At 52.4% G+C, this 26,268-nt stretch overlaps 8 protein-coding genes across 8 annotated transcripts, besides 4 other annotated features; 3 read left to right on the top strand and 5 right to left on the bottom strand.

Annotated features, from left to right (window-relative positions):
* Positions 1-505: 505 nt before the first annotated feature.
* PODANS_7_7120 (uncharacterized protein) lies at positions 506-1,661 on the bottom strand (the record flags this gene model as incomplete). The annotated part of the gene is made up of 2 exons (XM_001908034.1): positions 506-1,148; positions 1,207-1,661. The coding sequence occupies 2 exons, from the start codon at positions 1,659-1,661 to the stop codon at positions 506-508; spliced, it is 1,098 nt and encodes a 365-aa protein (XP_001908069.1).
* Positions 1,662-5,543: 3,882 nt separating this feature from the next.
* Positions 5,544-5,657: a repeat region (region duplique sur le chromosome 4).
* Positions 5,583-5,655, top strand: a tRNA (tRNA-Ser).
* Positions 5,658-7,419: 1,762 nt separating the features above from the next.
* On the bottom strand, positions 7,420-9,191 carry PODANS_7_7110 (uncharacterized protein; the record flags this gene model as incomplete). Its single annotated transcript, XM_001908033.1, has 4 exons — positions 7,420-7,719; positions 7,776-8,816; positions 8,881-8,955; positions 9,015-9,191. 4 exons carry the CDS (start codon positions 9,189-9,191, stop codon positions 7,420-7,422), a joined length of 1,593 nt encoding a protein of 530 aa, XP_001908068.1.
* A 2,837-nt stretch (positions 9,192-12,028) lies between these two features.
* PODANS_7_7100 (uncharacterized protein) lies at positions 12,029-14,102 on the top strand (the record flags this gene model as incomplete). The annotated part of the gene is made up of 3 exons (XM_001908032.1): positions 12,029-12,088; positions 12,346-13,014; positions 13,068-14,102. 3 exons carry the CDS (start codon positions 12,029-12,031, stop codon positions 14,100-14,102), a joined length of 1,764 nt encoding a protein of 587 aa, XP_001908067.1.
* A 281-nt stretch (positions 14,103-14,383) lies between these two features.
* Positions 14,384-14,629: a long terminal repeat (lechriodus).
* Positions 14,630-15,008: 379 nt separating this feature from the next.
* On the bottom strand, positions 15,009-16,366 carry PODANS_7_7090 (uncharacterized protein; the record flags this gene model as incomplete). Its single annotated transcript, XM_001908031.1, has 4 exons — positions 15,009-15,834; positions 15,891-15,995; positions 16,057-16,075; positions 16,114-16,366. 4 exons carry the CDS (start codon positions 16,364-16,366, stop codon positions 15,009-15,011), a joined length of 1,203 nt encoding a protein of 400 aa, XP_001908066.1.
* A 780-nt stretch (positions 16,367-17,146) lies between these two features.
* PODANS_7_7080 (uncharacterized protein) lies at positions 17,147-18,316 on the top strand (the record flags this gene model as incomplete). The annotated part of the gene is made up of 2 exons (XM_001908030.1): positions 17,147-17,734; positions 17,792-18,316. 2 exons carry the CDS (start codon positions 17,147-17,149, stop codon positions 18,314-18,316), a joined length of 1,113 nt encoding a protein of 370 aa, XP_001908065.1.
* Positions 18,317-18,388: 72 nt separating this feature from the next.
* Positions 18,389-19,578, bottom strand: PODANS_7_7070 (uncharacterized protein; the record flags this gene model as incomplete). Its single annotated transcript, XM_001908029.1, has 2 exons — positions 18,389-19,219; positions 19,282-19,578. 2 exons carry the CDS (start codon positions 19,576-19,578, stop codon positions 18,389-18,391), a joined length of 1,128 nt encoding a protein of 375 aa, XP_001908064.1.
* A 547-nt stretch (positions 19,579-20,125) lies between these two features.
* On the top strand, positions 20,126-20,446 carry PODANS_7_7060 (uncharacterized protein; the record flags this gene model as incomplete). The annotated part of the gene is made up of 1 exon (XM_001908028.1): positions 20,126-20,446. The coding sequence occupies one exon, from the start codon at positions 20,126-20,128 to the stop codon at positions 20,444-20,446; it is 321 nt and encodes a 106-aa protein (XP_001908063.1).
* Positions 20,447-22,719: 2,273 nt separating this feature from the next.
* Positions 22,720-22,845, bottom strand: a tRNA (tRNA-Ala).
* An 838-nt stretch (positions 22,846-23,683) lies between these two features.
* Positions 23,684-26,248, bottom strand: PODANS_7_7050 (uncharacterized protein; the record flags this gene model as incomplete). Its single annotated transcript, XM_001908027.1, has 2 exons — positions 23,684-25,161; positions 25,222-26,248. Coding segments are annotated over 2 exons (2,505 nt in total), but the record flags the coding sequence as incomplete, so codon positions are not given.
* Positions 26,249-26,268: the final 20 nt, after the last annotated feature.

Raw genomic sequence — 26,268 nt, 5'->3', positions numbered from 1 at the left:
ACAGGGGCTGTGTTCGGTTTTCTCTAGCAATGAAATCAAGCACACTGAAAGTATGGTGGAGGGCACAACCAAAACAGAGCAACATGCCACCATAAAAGTTCATGTGGTTGGGCCAGGCGGTATTAAACAACACATGCCAACACAAAAGTCTCGCTACCGGAACCGGTCAATTATGCTCTTAAATATGTGGTATCTGTTGCGCGTGGGTATATATACATCCAACCAAAAAAAGCAAAACGCATTTTCCTCCTCTTCCCCCCAACAATAAAATCACACGCATGGTATAATGCTCGCCCGACTCGAGACACATCCCTCCCTCCTTCCCGTTCCAGATGCCCCATTTGCTGCAAACGCAAAGATTGTGTCCCAAGTATGCTCCCGATAATTCGAAACCCGCAACTCCGCGCCCAGATATATAGATAGATAATAAAAAGAAAATAACAGTCAAGTGTGAGTATAATGCAAGACAAACATAGAAGGAAATAGTTGCGTTGTGACAACAGGCTTATATCCTCCTGTTCTCGGCCATGATGACCTGCCATGGGCCCATGACGTCGATTTCGCCGTAGGCCGGGGGCAGCACCCGAACCATCTTGCCGCTGTCCCAGTCGACCCACCACCGCTTGCCTCGTGAGACAATGTAATTGCTCTTCCGTGGTGACTTGAATAATAGTACCGCGTAGCACAGACGGGCGTAGAGCTGGTCGTGGGCGATGGTCCAGCCGTGTTCTGGCAGCCATTTTCCGGTTTCCGGGTCGACGTTCTCGTTCGCGTATGATGATATTGATAACCTCGCCATTATTGGGTATTCAGCCGGCCGTGGCCCACGTCCGCCGCCACCTCTGTGATCTGGTGGTTCACCGCCCTCTCCCTCCCCTTCGCTGTCGTCTTCGTCGCTCTCGTCTGGTCTTCTATGATCGGGTTGCCTGCCAAGATGGTCCTGGGGTGGCGGTCGTTGTCCGCGCAAGAACCGTATCCTCTGAATCCGTGGTATGCTGTAGTCCCTGGGGAAATCGCGCTCATCGATGGGTGCAGCCACGTTGAAGGCGGCATAAAGCCTGTCGAGCCATGTGACAAATGTGCTCAACTCGAAACACGACAATAAAAACTGGTCCGTTTCCACTCGTAGCCGAATGACGTAGCGCTTCCTGTTCCTCATGTCAGCTGTCATCCCATCTCATGGCGAAGCAACAGGGTTGAACCCACTTCTTGTAATCCGCCGCGATCCCCGCATCCGCATAGAGCAGGCTGTAGCTCCGCTCCAACGCATGCTTCTTCACCCATGGCGGATTATCAGGCGCAATGTTAGGTGCGTCCGGCTTTGACGACCACCATCCACGCTCCTTCTTGACCGAGTAGACGTTGAGTGCCGTTCCCCGAAGCTCGACATAAACCATCCTCCAGTCTCGATACTCGGCCCGCTTGATCGTGTCCTCCATCTCCATCTTGCGCATAAACACGCCCTCAATATCCAACTCGGATGAGTACTGGGGCAGCCTCTCTTCCTGGTCCTCGACAGCAGCCATCGCCATCACCCTCCTCTCGGCCGCCACAGCAGCCTGCATGGCCGTCTCATAGCTCGGCGGGTTCTTTGGCCGCGACGTCATGACTGCCCGGTAGAACATATCCTCCTCCATGGACATGCGGCGCGGGCGCCCCATCCCCCCTGATGGGGGCGCGTCGCTCGCGTCGCCGCTGTGCTGGGAGAAGGCATCGCCAGGCCTTTGCTCCATGGGACACGTGACACTTTCTGTGATACTGATCACGCAAGTGGTGACGCCCTCCTTTTTGTGAGATAGCTCGAGTCGTCCCCCACTGGCATCGTGTGCACCCCGAACCCCCGTACACCTCCCCTGAGGTGAGTAAAACTCCCTTAAAAGCGGCCCAGCACGATGGCGATGTTTGCGTGGTCTCCCTGCTACGAGTCGGGCTGCTTGAGTCGGCGCGCCCGGTTGCTACGCTGAGCCCCCGGGCGAGAGTTTGAGGCCGGTGATGAACTTGAAATCCAGCGACGCACACTTGCTGGCGGGTTTACCATGCACCGAGTCTGACTTTGAGAGGGATCGGATTGGTGGAGAGACCGCCAAGGCAGGAAAGCTTAGCATATGGGAAGCACCCAAGCCGAGGTGCAAGGGAACCTGTTCTGTGTGTGATGATATAATGGGTGGGCGTAGTGTTAGTCTGCTGCAGAAGATCGGACACTGTACATGAGTGATGATGATGCTTGAGTGAGTATTCGAATGTATGTAGTCGAGTAAAAAGAGTGAGCGAAAGAATGGTAAAAAAAGACAGGCGGCACTATGAATAGGCAATAGGCAATAGGGAATGCAAGGTACTGGCAGGCAGGAGGGCAAAAGAAGTAAAGGGCAACGGGCAAATGATGACGGGAAGCGGAAGATGTGCCCAATATGACTCCTTGGCACAACCGCTGGAGGGGCTGAAAAAACCCACCCGGCTCGCTCGCTTGGGCATCCTCCATCCACAATATCGATGGAACCTCCCTCCCTCCCCACCACAAACCAGATGCTGGGTCTCTCTCTCTTTTGCTGATGGCAGTTTTTTAACAGATGGGAGATGCAGCGCCGAGCCCGTCTCTTTTTTACCCGACTGGGTCGCTGAGATGGCGATGGCTGCAAGTTGTCTCTGGACTTCATTTGGATCTTTCCCGTTGAGCATGGTCCGATTATTACCCCACCCCCAACCTACCGCAAGGTGCCTTCTTCTTCTTCTGAAGATGCCCTGTCGACCGATGGGCGCACCGGGGTTTCGTTGCCAATCACCACGCGAGACAGGGATGTTCGCAGCCATTCCGCGCAGCTAGGCTAGGCTGTTCCGGGTAGGTGGTTGAGGGGAAACGCCATGCCACCCGGGGGCGCCAGATGCCGGGGATCGTCGAGAATTGGCTTGAGTACGGAGTACAGTCGTTGAATAATAACATAATAACTACATAAACTACGCCGCACGCTTCATGATACCCAATCGCCTAATACGTCCTTTTTGCCCATCGCTCTCCCCGACCCAAACCAAGCACACAACAACCCCGTGCCGCACTCATGCTCTCCCAGCTAGAGTTTTGCCTTCTAGAAGGCAGGTCAATCGACAGGGTGCGGGACGAAATGGCCTTGATGGGTGAGCGAGCTGAACTTGGCAGGTCGCAAGCTGAAGACAACTTCCGGCACCGACAGGCCCTCTAAGCCATCTCATCACCCTCTGCCGATCAATCTATCACCATCTCGATAGAGCACTCCGGGGCTGGCCTTCCGTGTGTGTGCGATACCGACTCCCCTCTCGGCACCGGCAGTCTGCAGTTGTTTTTAAAAGAGAATGACAAGCAGTCAAGCAGTCAAGCAGTCAAGCAGTTGCGGGGACCCGCCCGAGTGGGCCTTCTCTGGGCCCCATTCATTACATTCAATTTTCTTCATCCAAGTGTGTGCGGTGTTCCTTTTGGGAAGGTGGGAGTAGAAAAACACAACCATGATTCGGCTCGTCGGGGGATTGGACCGGTCCTTGAGACTCCTCTTTCTTTCTCTCTCCCTCGGTGCCTCGCTCCCTGCTGGCTCCCTCGTTTCTTTTTCTTTTTTTGGGAATTCATTAGCTGCTTGCAAGTCCCGAAGCATTGGCGATAGTATCGCTCCGCCAGTCTGGATCCAGCCTGGAGACCTTTGCACCAGACAGGAAGGCGGATCTCACTTTCGCATGATTTGCAAATCTGGACTCTCAATCCTCATTTTCTTCAGAAGGATATTGACGGCTTACTTCCATATACGAGGCTGGAGAAGGCTCCTCTTGTGGATCGTATTACGTATGTTTGTTGACCCTATCCGTTAGGTTACAAACGACAACGGAGCAGAGAGCACGGCATAAAACATGCTTGTATAAAATAGCACCAACTCTCACCGCGTGGTGTAACACTCCGGCTCAGTGTCAGGTCAGGGGTTACATAGCAGCGACACGTAGTTAGTCAGCGGAGATGCTTGCTGTTTCGAGCCTCGACAGGAAAAACACACATCCCTTATTCTGTTTCGAGTCACACCTTGATGGGCACTCACCTACCGGATACAGACTGTAGTTTTGCGTCGAGTTGTACGAACCATGGTTTGGCCGCGCGGCTGTCTGGACTGAATGTCACAGGCCGAGATACCAGCATGTCGAGGCGATCAGCACCAGATCAGGAGAGTCCTTCAAGGTTGGCCATCAAGGTTCATCTAAGCTCCAGACATCTCGAACCACGAGGTTGACCTATCTATGTATGTCCAACAGACAAACAACAAGACGGAGCAAAGATAACACCGCGCACCCAGATATCTTACACCTCCCTCTCCCATCCAAGTCTCGACAAACTAAGCCTTTCCCGACAAGCTCTTCCGACAACAGGCCCGACTATCTGTGCCCAAACGTTTTGGCCGCACGCCCACATCCCGCCCTCTCGCAGGAACTAGCCCAACCAGCCCCTACCCCACAGCCTCGGAAACATCACGGGCGAGACTAGCAACTGGTCAGTGCTACTTACGCCATCGTCGGTTTGCTCTCCAAAGTGCCGGTCTTCCATGTGGGATGGGTAACTACCTGGTATGGGTTTGGCTTGTTTCCGGGGGCGTTATCGGATCCTGACCCACCACGACCACCCTATCACCGTCATGTGCTGCGGGATATAGGACTATTGGGGTTCAAGCAGGGCATCAGTGGCTTGCTTTCTCTGGCAGATGTACTCTCCCTGAGCCTCTGCCGAGGTAGCCGTAGGAAAGATGAGAGGTTTATCGACGTGAAGTGACTCAGCTACACCGATTCGAAAGACAGAGACACACAGACCGACATGGCAGCTGTCATATGAGAAGCTATCAGCCATACCCGCAGAATCTTTTGTGGAAATATAATCATTAGCATATCAAGACCTAGACTACTCAAACAAACCTTCCTACATGAACTGAACCAGGCCTGAGTCTGTGAACAGAGAAGTACCTAGCACATATCTCTCAACCAAACACAGCAGAGATATGGTTCTGATACATGACACAGCTGGTTATCAGTGTCATACATGCCTCTTTAGGATCTGACGTGCTTCACATCGCTATTACCTCTTGGAACTTTGACATGTCGTGCCCTCGTGGCCGTTTTCTGAATGAAAACGATGCTCCAATGATCATCAGCCTCCAGTCAGCTGGGAACTGATCCTGTCTCTTTATCACCCCAACAGAAAACCGATGAAGTTTGCCGAGCAACACATTTCGGAAGCCCCTATTTCTACTTGGCTTATCACGCCGGAACCCTCGAAAAATGCTCTTTCACCACGCTTAGCCACCTCGCCACGCGCTCGCCCATAAAATCCATTTCATACATCCTCCTCAATATCAAACGCCCTCTCCTGATTCAAAGCACTTATCAACCCTCACCATCCGCCCAAAAAACCGTCCTCTCATTACCCAAACAGGGAGGCGTTTTAACCTTTCCGAACACCCCCTTTTTCCACACTAGTTCGACGTCCACCAGCTGTCAAACAAAGCCACATCCACAATCCAAAGCCTTCAGCTCCAACCCAACCCCAGCCCAGTATACAATCCCGAGTCCCAAGTTTAGCATTCCGTGGGCGCGGTAGTACAGCGGTTAGTGCATTTCCGAGTTTGAGCGAAGACCCAGGTTCGACTCCTGGCCCGTCCACAAACAGCGTTTGTTTCTTTCCAGCGTTTGCTTTTTTTCTTTTTTTGCCCCAACATTATCATCATCATCACCAGTCTATGTCTCCAACAGCATTGATTGCCTCCTCCTTTATCGTGAAGCAGAACACGTCCAAGACAAGAAGACCCAACGGAACATATAGGCTTCAACAGTAAACTTCGCAAAAAGACGACGAATACAACACACGCTAACTCCCAACACCAGGGAACGGCCATTGCAGTGTTTTGACAACATCCCTTGACAACTCCCACCTGCCTACCTGCCTGGATGTTCTCGAAAACAAAACAAAAAAAAAAAAAAAAAAAAAAAAGGAAAGAAAAGAAAAGAAGCAGTTGAAGAAGTGATGATGAGCTGTTTTACCGTAATTGCACCGGCTGAGAAAGCTCAACATAACAATCAACAGATCTGAAAAACGAGATCGAAAAGCCAGACGAGTGGCTAGCTCTATTAGATGTCTAGATAGTCAAGATGACACAGCCTATATCTCTACGTCCATTTATCTAGCCGTCTGGCTATTCACACCCTCCCTACAGAAGAGCAAAGGTAAGTTAATCAATATCATATTGTGGACCATGCCTCGAAGGATAATCACTAAGCTACCTTATTAAAGATACTTAAAAGGCGTATTGATTTGCTTTTGAGGCATGGTTTATATTACAACCTAAACACCAACTAAAGTACCCCGACTTTAAATCACCAAAAGCAGAATCCAAGATGGAAGTCCTTGGCTCTTGTAGTGGTGGTGCCTCACCTCTCTTCATGCCCACTCAAATAAAGCTTCCTTACATCCAACATCTTGCCCAACACCATATCTCTCCTTCCCCAGACAGATCACAAGACAGCCATATCAAGTTGAGACAGAATCTTTGCAAATAATATCTCGCTTTTAACAATACACATCTTTTTAAACCTCCCTAATCTAAGGTACTAACTATTCCCTATCCCATACCGTACGGTCCCCTTCAATCCACAAGCAAGCTAAAACGATACTGTCTCAACACGCTTCGTCCCCCTTCCTCGCCTTTTGCCTTTCTCCCCCCCAAACGTAATTACTCGTACAAGGCCCACCCCGCCCTCGATTGGGAAGAATGTTGTAATGGTGATGTGTAGAGGTTGTCTCCATCTCCTTTTCAGGCATACTCCTTCTGGGCCCCATTGCCTTCATTTTCCGTACCATGTCGTACCATACCGTACACCAGGTCAACATTTCATGCCGTGTCTTTTTCCTTTTTCCACACCAACCTTTCCCACCCGCATTCATCCAGCCAGTCCGCCCCGCCAGTGAGGTATACAATGCTACCGTTTTCCGTTTCCCCCAACGCTGTAACGATGCCGCAAAACCATGACAACCTTTTGATATGTGTGTGATGTGTGTGCAAGGGGCGTGTTTGGGGAAAAGAGTGACCTGTGCAAGTCAAATGCACGGCCCAACTAGCAACGAGAACAAGAATAACAGCAGCAGAAAAACACACACAACTCCACAACACTGCACCGCCAGATTGCCATCAAGAGAAAAAAAAAACCATGAATCTTGACCATTTTGCCCTTTCCTAACTAATCAAACCCCGTGACTCCATGACGCACCAAGAAGAATGCCCGCCCTCCCCTCAACTCCGTCGTATGGCGTGTGAAGATGGATGCTAGGCTTGTTGACACTAGCAGCTCACCTTGGAACCTTTTCAAGATCATGGACAGTAAATGTGTCTTTGATCAGCTTGTGAACTCGCGCTAAGCAGCAATCGCCGTCTAGGCGTTGGCCTGGGAAGCGCCGCGTCCGCGAGGGGCACCGCCGCGACCACCACGGCCCTGTCCAGTGAAGCCACCACGGCCGCCGCCTTGGCTGCCGCTGCGCTGAGACTCGTACCCGCCGCGGCTACCACGGCCACCGGTGGCACCACCACGAGCGGGGTAGCCGGCACCGCCATAAGCGTTCGACTTGGGACGACGGGGCTCAACGACGATGTTCTCGCCGTTCACAGTGTGGGGGTTGGCAGCGGCAGCAGCATTGTAACCGGCCGGGGTCTTGAACTCGACGAAGGCGCAGTTCTGTACAGCTGGGTTAGTCTGGTTCATTGACGTTCATCTAAAAAGATATCGCTTACCTTGGTACGGTTGATGTCGAAGTACACGACCTCACCGAAAGCCTCCAGGGTGGCCTTGAGATCGGCCTCCTTCACCTTATCAGTAACAAATTTGATATAGGCAAGGGTTCCCTCCTTCTCGGTCTGAGTAGCGGCAGCGGCAGGCTGAGCGCGGCTCTGACGCTTGGTCTCAGCGGTCTGCCACTCGCTACCCTGATCCTTGGGGGCGACAGGGGCGGCCTCTGTGGACTGAGGAGCGGTAGTAGGGGCCTGAGCAGGAACAGGAGCACGCGCCTGAGCAGCAGCAGGAGGAGTCGCAACCTTGGGAATGACAGGCTTGGGAGCCGCGGCAGCAGCAGAAGCAGCCAGGCGACTAGCCCAGGTCATGGGCTTGGGGGGCTGCTGGGGCTTGGGGGGCTTCGCAGGCGCGGGAGCGGCAACAGGAGCAGCAGTGGCAGGAGCCGCGGGGGTCGGTGCGGGATCCTTGGGCTCCTCGGGCTTCGCAGCCGCCTCCTCGGCAACTTCCTCGACGACCTTCTCGGGGGTGGGCTGGGTCTCAGTCTTCTCCTCAACAACTGGTTCTTGGGTCTCGACAACAGGCTCGGGAGCAGGAGCCTCGGCGGCAGCGGGAGCGGGGGCTTCCTCAGCAGCCTCCTCAAGCTTCTGAGAGATAGCGGCGGTGTCCAACTCAGCTGGCTCCTTCTCCTCAGCGACAGGCTCCTCGACAGGAACCTCAGGCTCGGCGGCGGGCTCGGCCTCGGCCTCGACGGCTGGGGCAGCCTCGGTGGCAGCAGGGGCCTCTACTGGAGCCTCAGCGGCGGCCTCAGTCTCCTCAACGGGCTCATCGACGATATATCTCAGGATGTCGTTGAGGACAAAGTAACCCGAGGGCTGCTTGGCAAGGACGAAGGACTGGACGAACTTGCGGGGCTCGGCACCCTTGCTGGAGATCTCACCAATGACCTGGATGAGGATGTTCTCGGCAGACCCTTGGGAGTCGACGTTGGAGATGCGGACCTTGGAATCCTCAAAGTCCAACTGCTTGATGCGCTCTTGGATGTTCTTGGCAGACAGTTAGCTTCGAGAGGCTCAACACCTAAACACAAACCCAATTGGAAAGTCTTACAGGTCTGTTGACGCAGACAGTGGTGACCTCAGCCTCGGCACCGGCGACGAACTGAGACTTCTTGCCGTAGAAAAGCTACAATTGACCGTTAGCCCACCAAGCCACTGCACCGCCAGAAATATCCGCAGACTCACGTGAAGCTTGTTGGGGTTCTTGCTCAGGGTTGTGTAGTATTGCTCAACAAAGTACCAGCCAATCTCATCCTTGGGGAGGTCGCTCTGCGAGTTCTCGATCTGGGGAGTCGACTCTGTGGTGGTTGGGCCGGTAGCAGCGTATTGCTCGTGGTGATTAGCATTACCGTTTGTCGACATGATTGCTGTTGTTTTTTTGTGTGTGATGATTAAAGAAAACAGAAGTGATGACGACGAGGGAGATGGAAAATCACGGCGCGGGCGTGGGGTAGAGTCGGACGAGACTAGGCTTTGTGTGGCGCCGGAGAGAAGTGAGGATATCTCTGGAAATGGTGAGGTCAGCGGAAAGTGGAGAAAAAAAAGACGCATCGAGGGGCAGAGAGGGGCATCTTGGATGGAAGAGAGCAAGATCGGAGGATGGAGCACACGCACTCTTTTTTTGAAGCCGGCTCCGAGATCAGAGCTGGTTTGGCAACGGAGCTGGGCTTCGGTTGCGTTTGCAGAAAGTGCACCAGGGCGCGGGATCGGGATCGGAGAGGGGAAGGGCTTGTAGAGAAAGAAGAGAAGAAGCTCGCAGAGATGGAGGGGGAGATGGCAAAGACGGATTGGGTCGATGGCTAGAGTCGACGGGATGGTCGATGATTTAGTGGAAGATGGTTTGAATTCTCGAGGTGGAGCTTCTCCAGAGTGGAAAGGGTGACCTGGTGTTGTTCAGAGCGGCTGCGGCAGTCGCGAAACTTTGGGAATCAGGTCGATGGATTCTTGAACACACGCAGAAAATTGATTTGCGTAAGGTCGGGCCGCCTGCCCCCACACTGTGTGGCCGCGGAACTTGCCTTTCAGGTTGCTTCACCACCACACTTCCATAATAAACTTCAGCCATCGGTAGCCAACTCGCCACCAATTGTGTTTTTAGTTTCTGTCCTCAGTACTGGTGATATTGAGATTTGATGCTTATCTATAGAGGATTCTGCAGCGGCATCTGATCTGATTTGAGCTCGGAAGGGAAGCTCTGCTTGAGAAGAACAGTGATGAGAGTTTGACTACCTATCACCAGGTAGCCCTTTGCTAAAGATTAGTCAGAATATTCAATCTTACAGCAAGGTGCTTCTCTCCATCTCGCTAGGGCAAGGTACTACGCCATTGACATACACATGTGACTACCTTCGGCAAAATAGCTATAGGGCATGCTGAAGATTGCCTCGAAACTGTGCGTACCCGCTGTCGATCAAAGCTCTCAACACTCTGTCTGCATGAGGCAACGCAGAGTTCCCCGCAAGAAGCAGCTGCAGTCAAGAGAGCTGAGAACTTTGTCAGTATGCAAGTTCAATGCTGATCAAGACGGAATGGCGGGTCCGGAAGACGGGGCCCTTGACTCGGGCCGGAGCTCTGGCTCCTGTACCCCGTCCGATGCTTGGCAGATGGCCGGCCCGGAGTCCGGGGTTTTGTTTTCGGGGAGGGGCAGATACTGGCACTGGCCGACCCCGAGTGGGCCGTAATGTCGGTCATGGATGGATGCTCAGAGTTGCAATTTCACACCAACTTAAAAAAAGGCAAAATCTGCTGGAAAAGAAGCATGGCAACCTAGCATAAAGACCAGATACGCGAGGAATCGTCGGTTTATAGATCTAATGGTTTTGTCATGCCACAACCGACTTTGTCTGATTTCGATCCTTACCCTGATGCTGATAGAGATCCGCCGCAGATCATATTCAATGCGTGGCTTGTTGGTGAACCAGGGAGCCAGGGTCGGAAACTGATGTCCAGCAGCAAGCTATCGCCGTCGTTTGAAGAAACCGATCCTCGATCAAACGACTAGGTGAGTTCGAATCTCGCGGCGGGGCACTGCTACCACATCATCCGGATCTATTGAAACCAAGCCCACCGTGAAACACGATAGCCTCCAGCCAAACATCACCGTTGCATCGTAATGATCGTTCTGGCGACAGCAAGGCGCAAAATCTGGCCAAATTTTTCTGTGGACACCTGTGCCGTGTCAAGTCAGCAACTTACAGCAGGTAAACAAGCACATGCTGTCAGAAACCCCAATACTCCAAGATACCAAGGCTGCGTCACAGGTGTCACCCCGCATCTTGCTGGCGTTAGTGCCGCCGGATGGCAGCTGCCGGGCCTGTGCACGCCGCAGCGCATTGACAATCGGCGCATCGGCCGGTTTAATTGACCCCCGGAAGAGCAGCGGGTGTTCCGGATACCTGCGCCAGAGTTGCAGTCGTGGCTAGCGACAAGTCACAGCTACTCGGATAGGAATGGCGGGGAACCTGGCGGAAGCACGCGAGATCCCAACGGCGCTATAGTTTCCACGATGCCCACTGAAATGCTGGCAGCTTCCCACCTCACTTGCTTCAGCTTCGAATCGCCGGAGCTTTTAGAGCTGTGGGTAATTGGCCGTTATTTCCGGGGTCCATCAGCCATCTGCCATCTGGCCAGGCAGCTCCCCATCTGCTTCAATTTCACCACCGAGCCCCCTACGTTCTCTCTTATTTTTTTGATATCATATCACATCACAAGCGGGTGCCGATCGCGGATCATCTCTCGTTGGCCTTTTTTTATGCCAAGCTGTCCTTGTGTTCACGTCTCTCAGGGTACAAGAGACCGAGGCTCCCGTTTCTCAGGAACAAGTCCCAAGCCCTCAGCTCACTTCTGGCCCTTGAGCAACTAACTCCCCATTATTTATTACTAATCACCCTATATCATACCGTACTCTGCCGTCTTTTTGCCACCAGCAGTGATGCCGTATCACGCTGCTGCATAGCATAGCATGCGCACGCCGTTGCGAAGCGAATGCGACCTGCCTGATGGAAGCTTCCGAAGAGTGACCGCCATTTGTCCGCCATCTCCCCTCTATCGACGAAGTGGTTTCCCTGCTCGGTTAACTACCGGCGAGTCCCCGCCAATATCTGGAGTAACGCAGCAAAACTGAGCGCGAGGGCGGGGATGCGGGCGGCGAGTTGAATACCCATTCTGGCCTTTTGTTTACGAGAACACCGAAATCAACCATGGTTTACTGTGGAAAGGCATCACAGGGCTGCCAGAACTGTCGAACGAGACGCATCAAGGTGAGTTTTTACGTATTAAGCCCCATGCCCTGACATCAGACTACATATGCCAGACACTACCAGGCAGGGCCCGGCCCAATCCGCAGCCGCCCATGTGGCCCAGAGCTTCGGGTCGTGTTCCCGCTATAGATACCTGCCTGCGGGCTCCCCTGGTGGTCTGTCATCTGTCAGATCTGTGTCGTGTCAAAGGATTGAAGATCAGTGTACCGGTGGAAGGGTTCTGGATCTTGTGCTGACGGACATGTGGTGCCTCGCAGTGCGACAAAGTCCGCCCTCAGTGTGCGCAATGCATCCGGGTGGGTAAGCCATGTCCCGGGTACCGAGACCAGCTCTCGTTGATGTTCCGGGATGAGAGCAGCAAAGTCATAAAAAGAGCACACCAGCAGTGGGGTGTGCCGGATACATCCGAACAGGGAGAAGGGTCAGGATCTTCGCCAACGCCATCAACATCTTCATCTTCCTCGGCCACCTCGCCAACGTCGACATCAACAGCATCTCCAATTAGTATACGACGTCGGCTGGCAGCCTCCCAATCACCACAATCGGCATCATCGGCGATCATCTTCAAACGAGAAGCCCCCGAACTGGGGTACAGAGTGCCCACGGAGATATCCATCAATGCCGTGGACAGGGCTATTCAGTTTTACATTGAGCATTATGTGATTGGACTTCCAGATGAGCCAAAGGTCGGGCAGGAGCTTCAAGGAAGGCCATGGGTCCACTCAGCAGTAACGCGAGAAATCATGGCAGCCGTTGGGCTGGCCAGCTTGTCCAACATTAACGGCGACAAGAAATTCAGTACGTTATCGAAACAACACTATGGGCGTGCGTTGCACAATATTTCGTCCTCCATCATGGCCAGGCATGTTCCGGAGCTTGACCTCGATGTCATCCTCCGAGCTGTAGTCATGATGGCCATGTACGAGGTGAGTACAGTACCTCAGTTTTGAATGCTGGTTTCTGCTAACGCCGAATCAAGGTTGTTCGCGGAAGAGACGAGAAGCCAGCCCCTGGAGCGCGAACTCATATCATGGGCGGTGCTGCCATTCTAACAAGCTTTTTGCCCTTTCACCAATCGCAATCTGAAGGTCTCCGCGGGCTCCTCCAGCTGTGCTTTTCCATGATAGCGTCGACCCAGGGCGCCTTCCAGTACACGTCACCAGAACCAAACAACATGATCCCCTCCCGACCAGAGCCACAAACCGGCGAAGGAGGCCTACCCCCACCATTCCAACAATGGCTTTCCATGGGCGCCAACATGGCCACACCAAAGGAGATACCATCGACCGAACTTATCCTCCCTGTGGTAGAGTTCGTCAAGCTATCAGGCTATGTACGAAGCCAACACTTTATCGACGGACAGCAAGCCACCACCGACATGATCGGCACAGCTCTTGCTCTAGACGCGCAGTTTGGCGCCTGGGAGGATCGCCAGGACGGACCATGGACCGTCATCGAAGAGCAAGTCAGCGACAACTTCTTCCCACCAGATGCGGTCTTTGAGGGCCGTTATCACATCTACACCGACATGTACTTTGCCCGGATATGGAATCATTACCGCTGGGCGAGAATTATGCTCAGCCAGCTCCTCATCGAAAGCGTCCAGCGCTTCCCGAGCAGCAGCTCGTCTCTTATATCCGACAAGAAAATACAGCAAATACAAGACTGCCTTGTCCGTCTTGTGAGGGACACACTCATCTCCATCCCAACACACTACCGGCATCCAAACCTCCAACCTGAACACCTCGAATACTTTGACAAAACGCAAGGCGGCGCAGTGATTGGTATTGCAGGAATACCGACGTTATTATTCGAGATCAAAGTCGCGGGAGTGGCGCCCGGGATACCGAGGCATTACCGAACGTGGGCGATGGGGATACTGGAGACGATATGGGCCAAGATGGGGATGTACCAGTCGAAGGTGTTGTCGGGTATGCTGGCCAAGACTATTGAGCCGGAGGGGTCACCAGAAAGGGGGTCGCCTGTTTGGATCAAGGAGGAGGGATATCCATGAGAACTGGGTTGTATATGAGGTCACCAAAGTGTGTTTATACTCTGCTTAAAAGAGTACCACTGCCTCGGAGTTGAATCTTTCAGGATATCTGAAGATGAAATCGAAAATATTCCCTTCACTACCTGAAATCCAAAGACCTGGCCGTGACCGTGATGTGTGATGAGCAAAAACAAACCACAGGCTCATCATCTCCTGTCCACCTCTAGCACTCAAGCATGGACACCCATCCCTGCTCGCTCCTTCCCTATGCTGATGTCTGCACCTTCCCAGAACAGAACGACGGTTTATATATCAGGTCAACCACCTACCTTCCAACAGCAGCTCGAGAATCTTGGTTAGGGCGCCACTGACTCTGTGGTCAGGACAAATGGTCAAGTTGTAAGAGCTGCTGTTACCGCCCCCCAGCCGGGGGCTTGCAACCGATAAGCCCCGACTTCGATTCCGAAGTAAAACCCCCCGTAGGGTTTTCGTAGCTGGCCACCCTCAAGGTTGGCCGGTGAGCTTTTTGCTTTTCTTCCTCTACTTTTGAAACAATGCCTCCATAAAACACCTGTCATACACTGGCGAGATGCGACATCTCCTCAGAAGTGCTGTGTTGTTCTGCAACTGCCAACAAGCAAGACTTTCAAGATTAGGTCGTTGCCGTTGTCCGCAGAGCGACTCGATCATCTCACGATCATACCAACACCTCACACATTCCCAACCAAAAGCAAAATACACTTGAAAGAAATTTCCTCATGGTACAATTCGTTCGCTCCCCTCCCAAATCTATCTCTAGCCATACTCTCTCCCGCTTTTTTATCTTTCCCAAACACCACGCGAAGTAAAACAAAAATATATACACAACAGGCCGATAAACACCACCCACCCCCAAATTCCAATCCCAAATTCTTTTCCTCAAGTCTCCTAATCCTGATTAATCTGACTCCCATCAACCCGGCTCCTATACTTCTTCCCCTCCTCCCCCTTATCCACCCTCCACGTCTCCGCCCTCCCAAAACTCTCCTCGCTCTCCTTGTAAACCCCCCTCTCGCTCCTCAACCGCAAAATCTCCTCCCTCATCCTCCTCGCAACCTCAATCCTGATCTCCCTCGCCTCTCTGCCGTTGCGTAACTCCTCACTCGTCAACTCGCCCACCTGTCGTTGCCCATCCCCATCCCCATCATCTGTCTGTTCAATCACAGCTGTCTTCCACAACCACCCCACCGTTTTCGTCGTATTCCCCTTCTTAGTCTCCCTCCTGACAAGCTCATCCCACCTCGCCTTCAAGTCCCCAAACGTCGCCTCATAGTCCAGCACCCCCCCAAAAGTAACCCTCACCGTCTTGCCCACCCTCGGCAAAAACTTTGGAAACCCCCTGTCCTCCGCCATGCACTTTTGCGTTCCGTCGATAAACATGGGGACAATATCCGGGCTTGGCTCAGACTCCAAGATGAGCCTCGCGACGCCCCACTTGAAGTACCGCAAATCAACATCGGGGTGTTGATGGACCAGCCCCTCGGGGAAGACGTGCACCCAGCTGTACCGGCGGTGTTGGGGGTGCGTTAGCGGGGAGAGGATCGAGTCGGTGCCGGTGGTGGTGTAGTAGGGTGATGCGGGAGGGGAGGGGGACGGGTGGGAGAGGAGGCGGATGGCTTGCGTCATGCAGGGTTGGAAGAGGCCGCCGTGGGGGGAGTGTTTTGATCGGTGGCAGGGGAGGACTTGGCCGTGGGTGAAGAAGGAGGAGAAGAGTCTAGGACAAAGGGTTAGTGAGATACAAGGGGGGATATTGGGGAGGGGGGAACAAACTGGTTCTTGAAGCAGATGTCATGCGCCCCTAATGTCCAACGGAGGTTGTTTGGGTTGAAGGCGTATGAAAGAGGCAGCAAACCCCATACCATGGGGTCGTCAAGACTGGATTAATCATGAGTTTCAACCTCATCTTGTATCACAGCATTTGAAGATCATCACTCACACGCTGACATGGTTGGAAACTAAGAACCACATACAAGTCAGCGGACTTTGGTATTACAGTATAAAAATATATTAATACAGCAGAGGATAAAACTGGGTGAGAAAATACCAGTTAACAATCCCCTCTCCCTCTTCTCCGGATCAGCCCGGCTGTCCAACAGCTCCCTGAACTGAGCCAGCCCGTGCGTCTCTACCGTGTTGAACCCGTGCAGGAAGCAGCGCGAGATCAGACCCGTGATCCCCATAATCACCGACGACTTTACGCGCATCGACAGGCTCGGCATCTGTGCCGGCGGCCGCGACGGCGACATTTCGCGGAGTTCTTGGGATTGTTGTTCTGACATTTGAGTTTTACGATACTCGGGGGGGATATTAAAACTCAATGTTGTATTATCAATGGCGATGTGTAAGTGAGATATATCTGTGGGTGAGGTGAGTTTATAAGTTAAGAGGGAGACAAAACGGCCGGATGGTTTGTTGCCCGATGTAACACTGTGACGGTTAAAAACAGGAAGGAGTTAGAGATTTTTGTTGAGGCCCCCGAGAAAAAGAGCAGCGAAACTGGTGGTCTATTGCATTGCCGAGGGGGAGGAAAGTGGGAAAAAAGAGAGAGCAAAGATAAAAGATATGGGAATCGTGAAGAGACCCGACCGTAAAAGAGGACGGGGTGTGAGTGATGTGATGGGCAAAAAAGCAAGAAACGGCGCAGGACCAACAAAAAGCTTCGAGTTTCTCTTCAGCAGGTTTGTCAGTCGCCCACCACGAGGAGGGCCCACACACACACACACACACACACCCTTCTCTCTTCAGAGCGATCGGAAAGATGGAGACAAAGTTCAAAATCGCGGCCCGCAACAGAAAAGAACGCGACCCGCGCCGATTTTAGCATGTGCCCTGTCGCCTCCCCTGGTAAAAGGACAAGGGGGGGTTTAATGCCAAGCTTCCCCAGGATTGAAATCGACCCACATTTATTTTGACAGCAGCTCTGATGCTGGTTGAGACTTCTTCCCAACATTGAGATCTCAGCAGTTGATATCGACACGCGCAAATATGGCACACAGTAAGTCATACATTTTATTTGAGATTCAGCCATGCAAGCTAACCCTCCAGGCAAAAGAAACACCACCCGCCCAATCTTCACCTCCCACGAGCGGGCCATGGCTCGCGCGGCCTGGGGTGATTCCACCGCCCGTCTCGGCCGCGACTCCTTCCTCCCGTTTGCCTCCTGCTGGCTATGTCTAGAGCCCGCCATCGATCCAGTCGCATGCACCAACGGCGACTTATTCTGCCGCGAATGCGCCCTGAGCAACATCCTCGCCCAAAAGAAAGAAATCAAACGCAATGAAAAGGCCCGTGAACAGGAAGACAAGGAGGCTCTGGAGGAGCAGGCGCGTGCCGATGCCGAGGCCGAGGCGAGGGCAATTCGGGAGTTTGAGTTGACACAGGCCGGGCTGAGTCTCAAGCCTGCTGCTCGAGCCGATGGGAAGAAGTCGTCAACGTCAACATCAACACCAATGGAAAAACCGCCACCTGAGGCAACACCATCGGAATTAAACGGGACACCTGATCCTACTGCGAAAACGGGCGAGAAACGCAAGTTTGCCCTTGACGAGGACGAATTAGCACGTATTGCATCCGAGGAAAGAGCCAAGGCAAGAAAGGCGATTGACAGTGAAAAGGTACGGCCACCTTCAAGGCATATGTTTCAACTGGATAAATAGCTAACATCAAATCAGGCCGCAAAACCAACACTGCCCTCCTTCTGGTCCCCATTCGTAACGCCCTCCTCCAACAAAAACAACACCCTCCACGAAGTCAAGAGGAAGACCAAAACCCAACCAACTTGTCCCTCGAGCTCACAAGACAACCCCCACTATTACTCCCTCCACACTCTCGTAACAGTCCACTTCACCGAAGAAACCGACTCCTCCACCAAAAAGACAACAAGAATATGTCCCGCCTGTAAAAAGGGCCTGACCAACTCATCCAGAGCCACTCTCGCAAAGCCATGCGGCCACGTCCTTTGCAAGAGCTGCGTCGACCAGTTCATGAAGCCTTCCTCCTCCAAGTCATCAGAACCGGTCTTGTGTTATGTCTGTGAAGCTAACCTGACAGAGTCCAAACCCAGCAAGAAAGAGAAGGAGGGCAAAGAGAAAGAAAAAGTACGTCCCGGCCTCGTCGAGCTACGCAGAGAAGGTACTGGCTTTTCTGCGGGAGGAGCCAACACGGTCAAAAAGGACACTGTAACTTTTACCGTGTAGATGTTTTATCCGGAACGCCCGCAAATACCCAATATTCTTCTATATAACAATCAATGCATTTCATAATCGGCGTCACCTCATCATTGATGCCCCAATCCTCCCGCCTTTTACCAGATCCGCCAGCACTCCCATCCCAACCAGTTGCCAGCCCCCTTTCTCATTTCTCTTCCTCATCCTCTCCACCAATATCCTCTTCAAAGCAGGCCATTGCACCAAGAACCCAGCCACGATGTAATACAGCTTAATAATAACCCCGTGCACCACATCCTTTGTCAGCATTGTTGTCCCGTGGTTAAAGAAACCCTTCAACAACTCGCCTCCAATCCCATCATACAACGCCCTGACCCCCTCCTCCCTTCGTATCCTCGCCACAGTATTAAAGATCCCACCCCTCTTCTCCTTTTCACCCTCACCCTTACTACTCTTATGCCCCATCTGCAGCCTCGCCTTTCCAATCTGAAACGGGTAGGTAACAGCAGTAGCGCCAACTTTGCTCATCGCCGCCAGCAAAAAGGTGATCCCGCTCCCCGGATCGTCCCACTTCTTTCTGTCGACCAACACCCTCTTCAGTATCGCCTGCAAGAAGAATGTCAAGCTTGGGTTGAGCGTCAGGACCAAAGATGCTGAATACCCAGCCCACAGTCCAAGAACACCCCCTTTCTCAGCCTGAATCTCCCTCAGCACCTCCCAAAACCCCTTTTGCGTTTGTTGTTTCCGTGTAGGTGAGGAAGGCGGCGACCTATCCAGCAACGACGCCGTCTGCCTCCGTGTGACAACGTTGCTCACCGGGGTGGTGAACAACTTTGCGCAAGCCCCCGCTGCAGCCCCCACCGCCAGCTCCTCGACAACTCTTAGATATGGCAGATCCGGATGTCGGCCTACGAGGCGTCGCGCGCGGAACCACTATCCCAACCTATGTCAGCATTTCCCTACTATTATCAATGGTTGGGGGTGGGGGGACTTACGGTATAAAACAAAAAGAACAGAAATGAATCCACCGCTGATTTGAGAACATCGGCGCTCAAACCGGCAAAGAATGCCGGGATCCCGCCTTCGGTGTCGTAGATCTTGACAAAGGCGTCAAAGACGGAGCGGTAACACTCGTCTTCGGAGAGGGAGTCGTCGAGGCGGAGCTGGCGCTGGACTTTGAGGCGGGTGTTGACTAGGTCGAGGGGGTAGGTAAGGAGGGTGGAGATTACTGTGCCGGCCGCGCCGGAGGAGGCGTGGCCTAGGGAGGGGAGGAGTTTGGATGCTCGTGGCATTCTGTGAGTGTAAAATGATGGGACAGACAAGGCGACAAGTGGGAGGTGATAGAAAGATCAGAAGGGAGCAAGTAAATTGGGGGAGGAAACGGAAAGATTAGGTGGTCCTTGTCAATTCATATAGGTACAGGACAAAACTATCGTGAACCTCGGTAACATGCATGCTCTTTTCCCGTTGCAATGGACATGAACGCATCGGCCATGCATGTTTGTGGGGGGGGGGGGGAGCTCGGAGTGTTTGAACCAACGACGTCATCCCGCTTCTTAGCGTGCTGGACCACCCCCCCTGGGTTTGTTCGATTGTGGGGTGCATGAGGGTTGGTGATCAACGATTTTTGCGACACCCAATCGTGGATTTCACATGTTATATGTATGAGAGGATGCAGGTACGATAAGTTTCAAAGCTTAAAGGATCCTTTTGTGATATAAGATGGATTTTGAAATAGGTCTGTTGCCCGAAATCCGTTGCATCTTCTCACATGCTTATATTGGGGTTTCTGAAAGTATTTGGACAGCTAACGAATCAATCTTTTGGAAGCTTTTTGATATGGAAGTTGAGAAGACTTTATTGAGATATTCACCAATTCCACCGTCATCCCTACAAAAATGCGACAGTCTCCCTACTGTTACTTACGACCTCCAGAGAAACATCGTCCTCAGGCCTGTCTTGGAGAGCGACCAACCGTTTGACAAAGGAGCTGTTATAGACGGGGATTACTCAAAAGTTGATGCGGCAGTCGCCAGCAACACCAAAATCTCCTATTCAGCTTCCACTATACACACAGATATCACCAACTCCCAAGAAGTAACATCTAAAACATTATATCCTTACCGATGGCGGTTCTTCATACACAACCCCTTTAATTAATCCCCGCTTATTTTATACAATTGTGACGGCTCAGAAATTTCTTGGTGGATACTATCTTTTCTCTTTCCGGCGAACAACATCTGGCAGTCTAGAACCTCTGTGCCTGGCCGGGCCAGGTTCCAAGAGAATCTTCATGCATATGAGTCTCCTGTTCAGCCCATGATCCCTCGCGTCATGAGATATTGGTTCGCATAGGACCAGGACCTCAAAGAGAGGGTGATAGATTCTCTCTTTAATCAGTTTGGGGCTATAAGGAGTTCTTGTTTGACTTCTGTTTTACTCCATTTTCTGACCTTGAGTTCACTACTCATGAGGGAAAGCGTCAGAGGGTTTCAGGCAATCTCATCGGCCTCCAAGGTACGTCACGAGATGTAACCTTCTTCCCAGGTAGTCAAGAAGAACAAGAGATCCCTGTGAGACTGAATAACGGGGAACAGATAGCAAACCCGATCTTGTATAGGAGTCCTAAGAACGGGATAACGATAGTGATTGGATTTGGGATAGATTAAACTAGCGTCTCTATCCTTAATCGCTAAAAGGTAGTAGACATCTTCTTAATTAGGATAGAAATAAGAGTAAGTTATATATGACTTAAATCTTATCTATTGTGGCTGGCTCTATTTTGATTAAGACGCCGCCGGAAGTGGTAATGCATTATCCGTTCGTATTATTGATGGAAAAGTCGGAGGAGATTATCTTGATGGGCTGGATTACCCGAATCGTGACCACATATGTTCTCTTTTACCGTTCCAGTGGACTAGCTGTAGACTGGTTGAAGAGGGGTCCAAATTAAAGGGCATAAGCTTAGTATATCTATAAGAGATGCAGAGGACTAAAGAAACGAAAGCTGAGAGATCTTTTACCGTCATTCAAATTCTTATCAACTAAAATGACACGTATCATAAGTATAGTTCAAGGGAAGGTCTAGCACTCGAAATATAGTCAGACCTTTAGCAACAACAAAACTCGAAAGACTTTCACATTTAATATCAAGTCCATTCTCAGACACTATTATCTTCCTATTGATATCGTTACATCACGATCCGTCTTGAGCCCTATGATGGTAGCCAGAGTCGCCCACTACCTATCTCCCACCCAAGTTCACCCCCACCCCCAACTACCTCTTAGCTACATACTGACCCTTACAATACCTCCCCTCTTACAAAACAACACTCCCCCATCACAACAATGGACCTCGAGGTCACGAGAGTACTTCGCTCCTAGACCACATCTCCATCACACAAGTTTTCAACAGCCAACCCAACAGCAATCCCATCCACCGCTTCCACACGATCTTTATTTCACGATTAGCAGTGAACAGAACATACCCAACCTCCTACCCCAGTCCCCCAATCTTTCAACGCCCGGCAACCTGCAATCACTACTCAACTAATTCGGCCCCGGTCCGGTCCTCTACATACCCTCGGACTGGGACGCTTTCGCTGCGCTCGCTCGCGAGCTTGGTCGCCTTCCTCCATCGTTGAGTCGAAGGACCGAGAGATCGAAACACCCTCTCTAGGAGATTCCCCTCGTCCTCGTACAAGCAGCAGGGTGTAGAATCGTCTCTAGCTGTGTATCCTGTGGAACCATCTACCGCGGGGAAGCGACCGGCCTAACGGAAAACGTCCCGGTGCTCCTTGTTCCGTGGTGGTCTGTATTAACACGGTAGTATGCTCCGAAGGTAAGGTAGCCACTTTTGATGTGAGGGGATGACGGATGTGCCTACGTAGTAGGGGAGAGGCGGCGTGGGTGGAGGGCAGGCGGTAGAAGTGATCGGTTGGAGTTATCTTGGTATCATCTACATATCTAAGGTAGGCGTCAAGGAATTGGATAGATAGCCCCAGTCCTTCTTTCTTTCGATTTCTCGTCTTTGAAGCGTCTGGCAGTGTGATTCCAAGTCGACTCAATATAACTATAAAAGTCCACAACGACAAAGTATCACTGTCCTGGTCTATCGTGGGACTATCTCCCCTTAACGGGTTAAGTACATAATCTCGACGATGCTAGATGACAAGAAACTAAGGCCAATTATCAACTCACCCCTTGCCCATTCAAGAGTCGTTTTTTTTTTTTTTTTTGGCTAGATAAATGGTCAGAGAAACACTAGCACAAAAAACCAACACTTAGATCTCTTCCCACATCAAAAGAATGCTCAAAACATCCGACCATCAACGCCGCCACCATTCCCCATATCACAGCCAATTCCACCATCTTTTCCCCCAAAAAGATAAACCAGCCCGACCCAGCAAAAGAATCACCATCATAGTGGATCATGGACGAGCTGGGAATCGAACCCAGGACCTTTCGCATACCCGTTTGAACTCCACCTCTCACATCAGAAAGCCTTCATTTTTCTCAAATATGCTAAGCGAACGCTCTACCAACTGAGCCACACGCCCCCTTTCAAATCTTCATGTCCCCCACCCCCAGTCTCCCACCATTTAACACCCACCAACCACCACCTCCACTCACCCTTAACCTCCCTCCACCCCCTTCATCACCCCTCACATCTCGTCAAACCACCACACACACACACCTTCACTTTCAACACCACAAGCACAAACAGTCAAAAATATCAATTCCTGCTTTCTCACCCTGCAATGACAAACCCTATAGTGTACACCCCCCCATTTCCTCTAATAAAACAACTGATTAAACACTTCCCCCAAGAAACAAACCCCCTTCTATAGGGTAATCCAGCACGACTCAAAGCCAAGCAACCATCAATTCCTTGCGTCAAATCCAGAGCTGGCCCAGCCTTTTTGCCCAAAACTAATAAATTGAAGTAAAACCAAAAAAAAACAAAACAGAAATCCAGCAAAAGAAAGGACGGTAAACAATCAAAGCCAAAACGCCGTTTCGCTTCCCCCCTCTCTGACCCCGAGAAAAATATCCATCCCCATTGATTGCTGTCCTGGAACCCTTCGTAGGAAAAATGTATAAAAAAACGCCGACCGAAAAACATGGATATAATAGTAGCAATGTTGAGATAACGACAATCACCCCGAGAAAAGAAGAAAAGGAAAGCAAAGGGGTATATAACATCGAAAAGCCACTCCTCCTCGTGGCAAAGCACCGAAAATGATATGTCTGCTAAGCCAGGTATTCCTATTCCTGGCCATGATATAAGTTTCGCCGATGAGGCGGGTATCGAGAATCTTCTTGATCAGGGTACACAACAAACCCGTGCATCATAGACTCAACCCCCCCAGCACCCATCACATAGTCCAGCTCCTCCTACTGCTGGCCCTGAAATGGATTCTGTTGATGTGGTAAAAATAGTTGTTCTTGCTGATAATGCTGCTGGTGACCTGGGTACCCGGCAAACCCCTGCGTCTGCTGCATCATAAACTCGACCCCCGTGTTTCCTCCCACAAAGTCGCCATGCACCAGCTGCCTCGACCTCGCCTCCACCTGTGACGGAGACAAGCCCGGCATCGCTAACGGCATCGACATCGTCCTCGACACCGGCGACACCGGCGGCTGAGCATCTGATGCCCGCCTTATCATAGGAATAGGGTGGGCTGGCCCTGCCATTGCAAAACCAGCTGCCTGAGCCTCTAGTTGATGAGCAAACCCGGCTTGTTGCTGCATCGCCCGAAACTGGGCAAGTCGATAATGGGCTGCGTGGCTAGTGGATGGGTCGATGTGTGATTGAGAGAAGCGGCGTGGTGCAAACTGTGTGTTCAGTTGCGATGGCAAGACCTGGCTTGGAAGCCGAAGATGAGGGGGCACTCCTGCCCAGTTTGCGGGTACTTGCTGTGGCGGTAATTGGATATGTGTGGGTCGTGCCCGTGAAGCAGGCCGTGCGATGGGTGATGCCGGAACTGTCTCCGGGCTCAGCTCAGGAGGCGCCATCGGAACTGCCTGAGACGGCACTACTGGACTCGAAGGTAAGTGGGATGAAAGAGAGCTTCGCCGCTGTTTCTGCTGCTGTTGGAGAAGATTTCGTTGCGGGGGCACTTGTAAGGTGTCAATCTTTTGAGGTCTGGCCGGGGGTTCAGCCATGGGCAACACTGGAGAAGAACCTTGTGTTGTTATCGATCCCCGGCGTGAACCCGCCTCCGATCCAAGACGCGGAGTAGGAGGAGGGTTAGGCGTCTGTGGACTACTTGCCACCGGGACATGCACCCACTGCATCGCGGGTGACGACGTAGCCGGTTGTGCGGGCCTTCCTAGTATAATGGCCCGTTCTTGAGCAACGAGCGGGTCCTCTTGCTCGGGTTGCTCGGGTTGCTCAAGGAGCTCAGGTAGCTCAGGTTGCTCTGGTTGCTCATGTTGCTCATACTGCTCACGTTGCTCACGGGGAGACGGTCGAGAAGGCATAACCGGTGTTGGCAATCCCTGCTGCCTAGGTCTAGCCTCCCCTGGCCGCGACACCAAGACCCCCATCTCTTGTTCGGGGGGAGATGGGACAGAAGGTAAGTTGGGTGTATTTGGCCGAGACTTCGGCACTTTCAGAGACAGCGATGGTCTCGCTCGAGGTGGGTTGAGGTTCGGTATAGATTCCGACTTTAGAACCGGTGTTGGGTATGCCTGTTGTGATCGCGGTTGCGGTTCCGGTTCCGGTTGCTGCTGCTGCTGTCTCCCCGGGATCGTGCCAGTATTCGACCCTGTTTCTGTAAGCGGGTGGCTAGCTCGTCGCTGGGGAGGGAGAGACGCTGACTGGTTTCTTGGTAACTGGGGTGGAGGCGACGATGCAATACCAGGCGGAGCTTTCTAAGCCCGACCTGTCACCGACGGCCGCCGTTGCGGTGGTCCAGCAAGACTGAAACTCGACGAGCGTCGTTGAAAGTCGGTACCGCCCATGATGATGTCAGGCTCCCCCGGGGCATCCTCGGCATCAAACAGGCCCGGATGCCCATCCGGAAGCCTCTGGGCGCCGAAGCCGCTGACCTTGAAGATATTGACCCGCCCACCATTCGTGGCCGTCTGCAACTGCTCATGCAGTCTCGAAAGCTGATACTGCCTCTTAATCGGCGTAAACACCGGCTGCGGCACCACCGGCTGCGGATTCCAATGAGCCAGCGCAGCCATCACCGCGGCCGTCTCCTCATCACTGTCCACCGCCGCTGCATTCACATCATCCTCATCCTCCAAAGGCGCATTCGCATCAATCGCCGCCTTCTGCTGCTTGGCCTGATTCTTCTTCTGATACGCCAACAACAACATGTCATACGGCAAGCTCCTCCCCGGCACCGCCCTCTTCGCGCTCATACTATGACTCTTACAAGTCAAACTCCTCGCGCAAGGCAGCCCATTAGCAAGCGTAACACCACACTGCCTCTCCACATCCACCGGCCCCTTCGGCTTAGCCACCTTCCCCTTGGGCTCCTCCTTCTTTTTCTTCGTCTTCCCCCCCATCTCCCCATCAGCCTTCCTCTTCTTCCCCCCAACCTCCGTCTTCTTCCCGGCAACCCTCTTCGCCGTCTTCCCCGCCGTCCCACCACCACCACCACCACCACCCCCAACTTTCCCCCCCTCCCCATCATCATCATCACTATCATCCCCACCAACCCCGTTCTCCCCCTCAATCTTCCTCGCCTCCTCCTGCTGCTTCGCCCTCTCCCTCGCCTCCCTAGCCTCCTTCTTCCTTTGCGCCTTCTCCTTCTTAATCTTCAAACACCGCGCAATATGCTCCTTCCCCCCAATCCTCCTAACCCCCTGCTTGCAGTGCTTGCAAGACTGAACCTCCCCTATATCATCAACCCCTCCCCCCCTACAAAACCTCTCCCCCCACCACTCCTCAACCTCCTTCACCAACCCCCTCCCCCAACAACACCACCGCCCCCCCCTCCTCCTTTATTTTCTATTATTATTAT

Source organism: Podospora anserina, chromosome 7 (assembly GCF_000226545.1).
Source record: "Podospora anserina S mat+ genomic DNA chromosome 7, supercontig 1".
NCBI lineage: Eukaryota > Fungi > Ascomycota > Sordariomycetes > Sordariales > Podosporaceae > Podospora > Podospora anserina.
The sequence above is the reverse complement of the archived record's forward strand: the minus strand, read 5'-3'. Positions and strand labels throughout refer to the sequence as shown.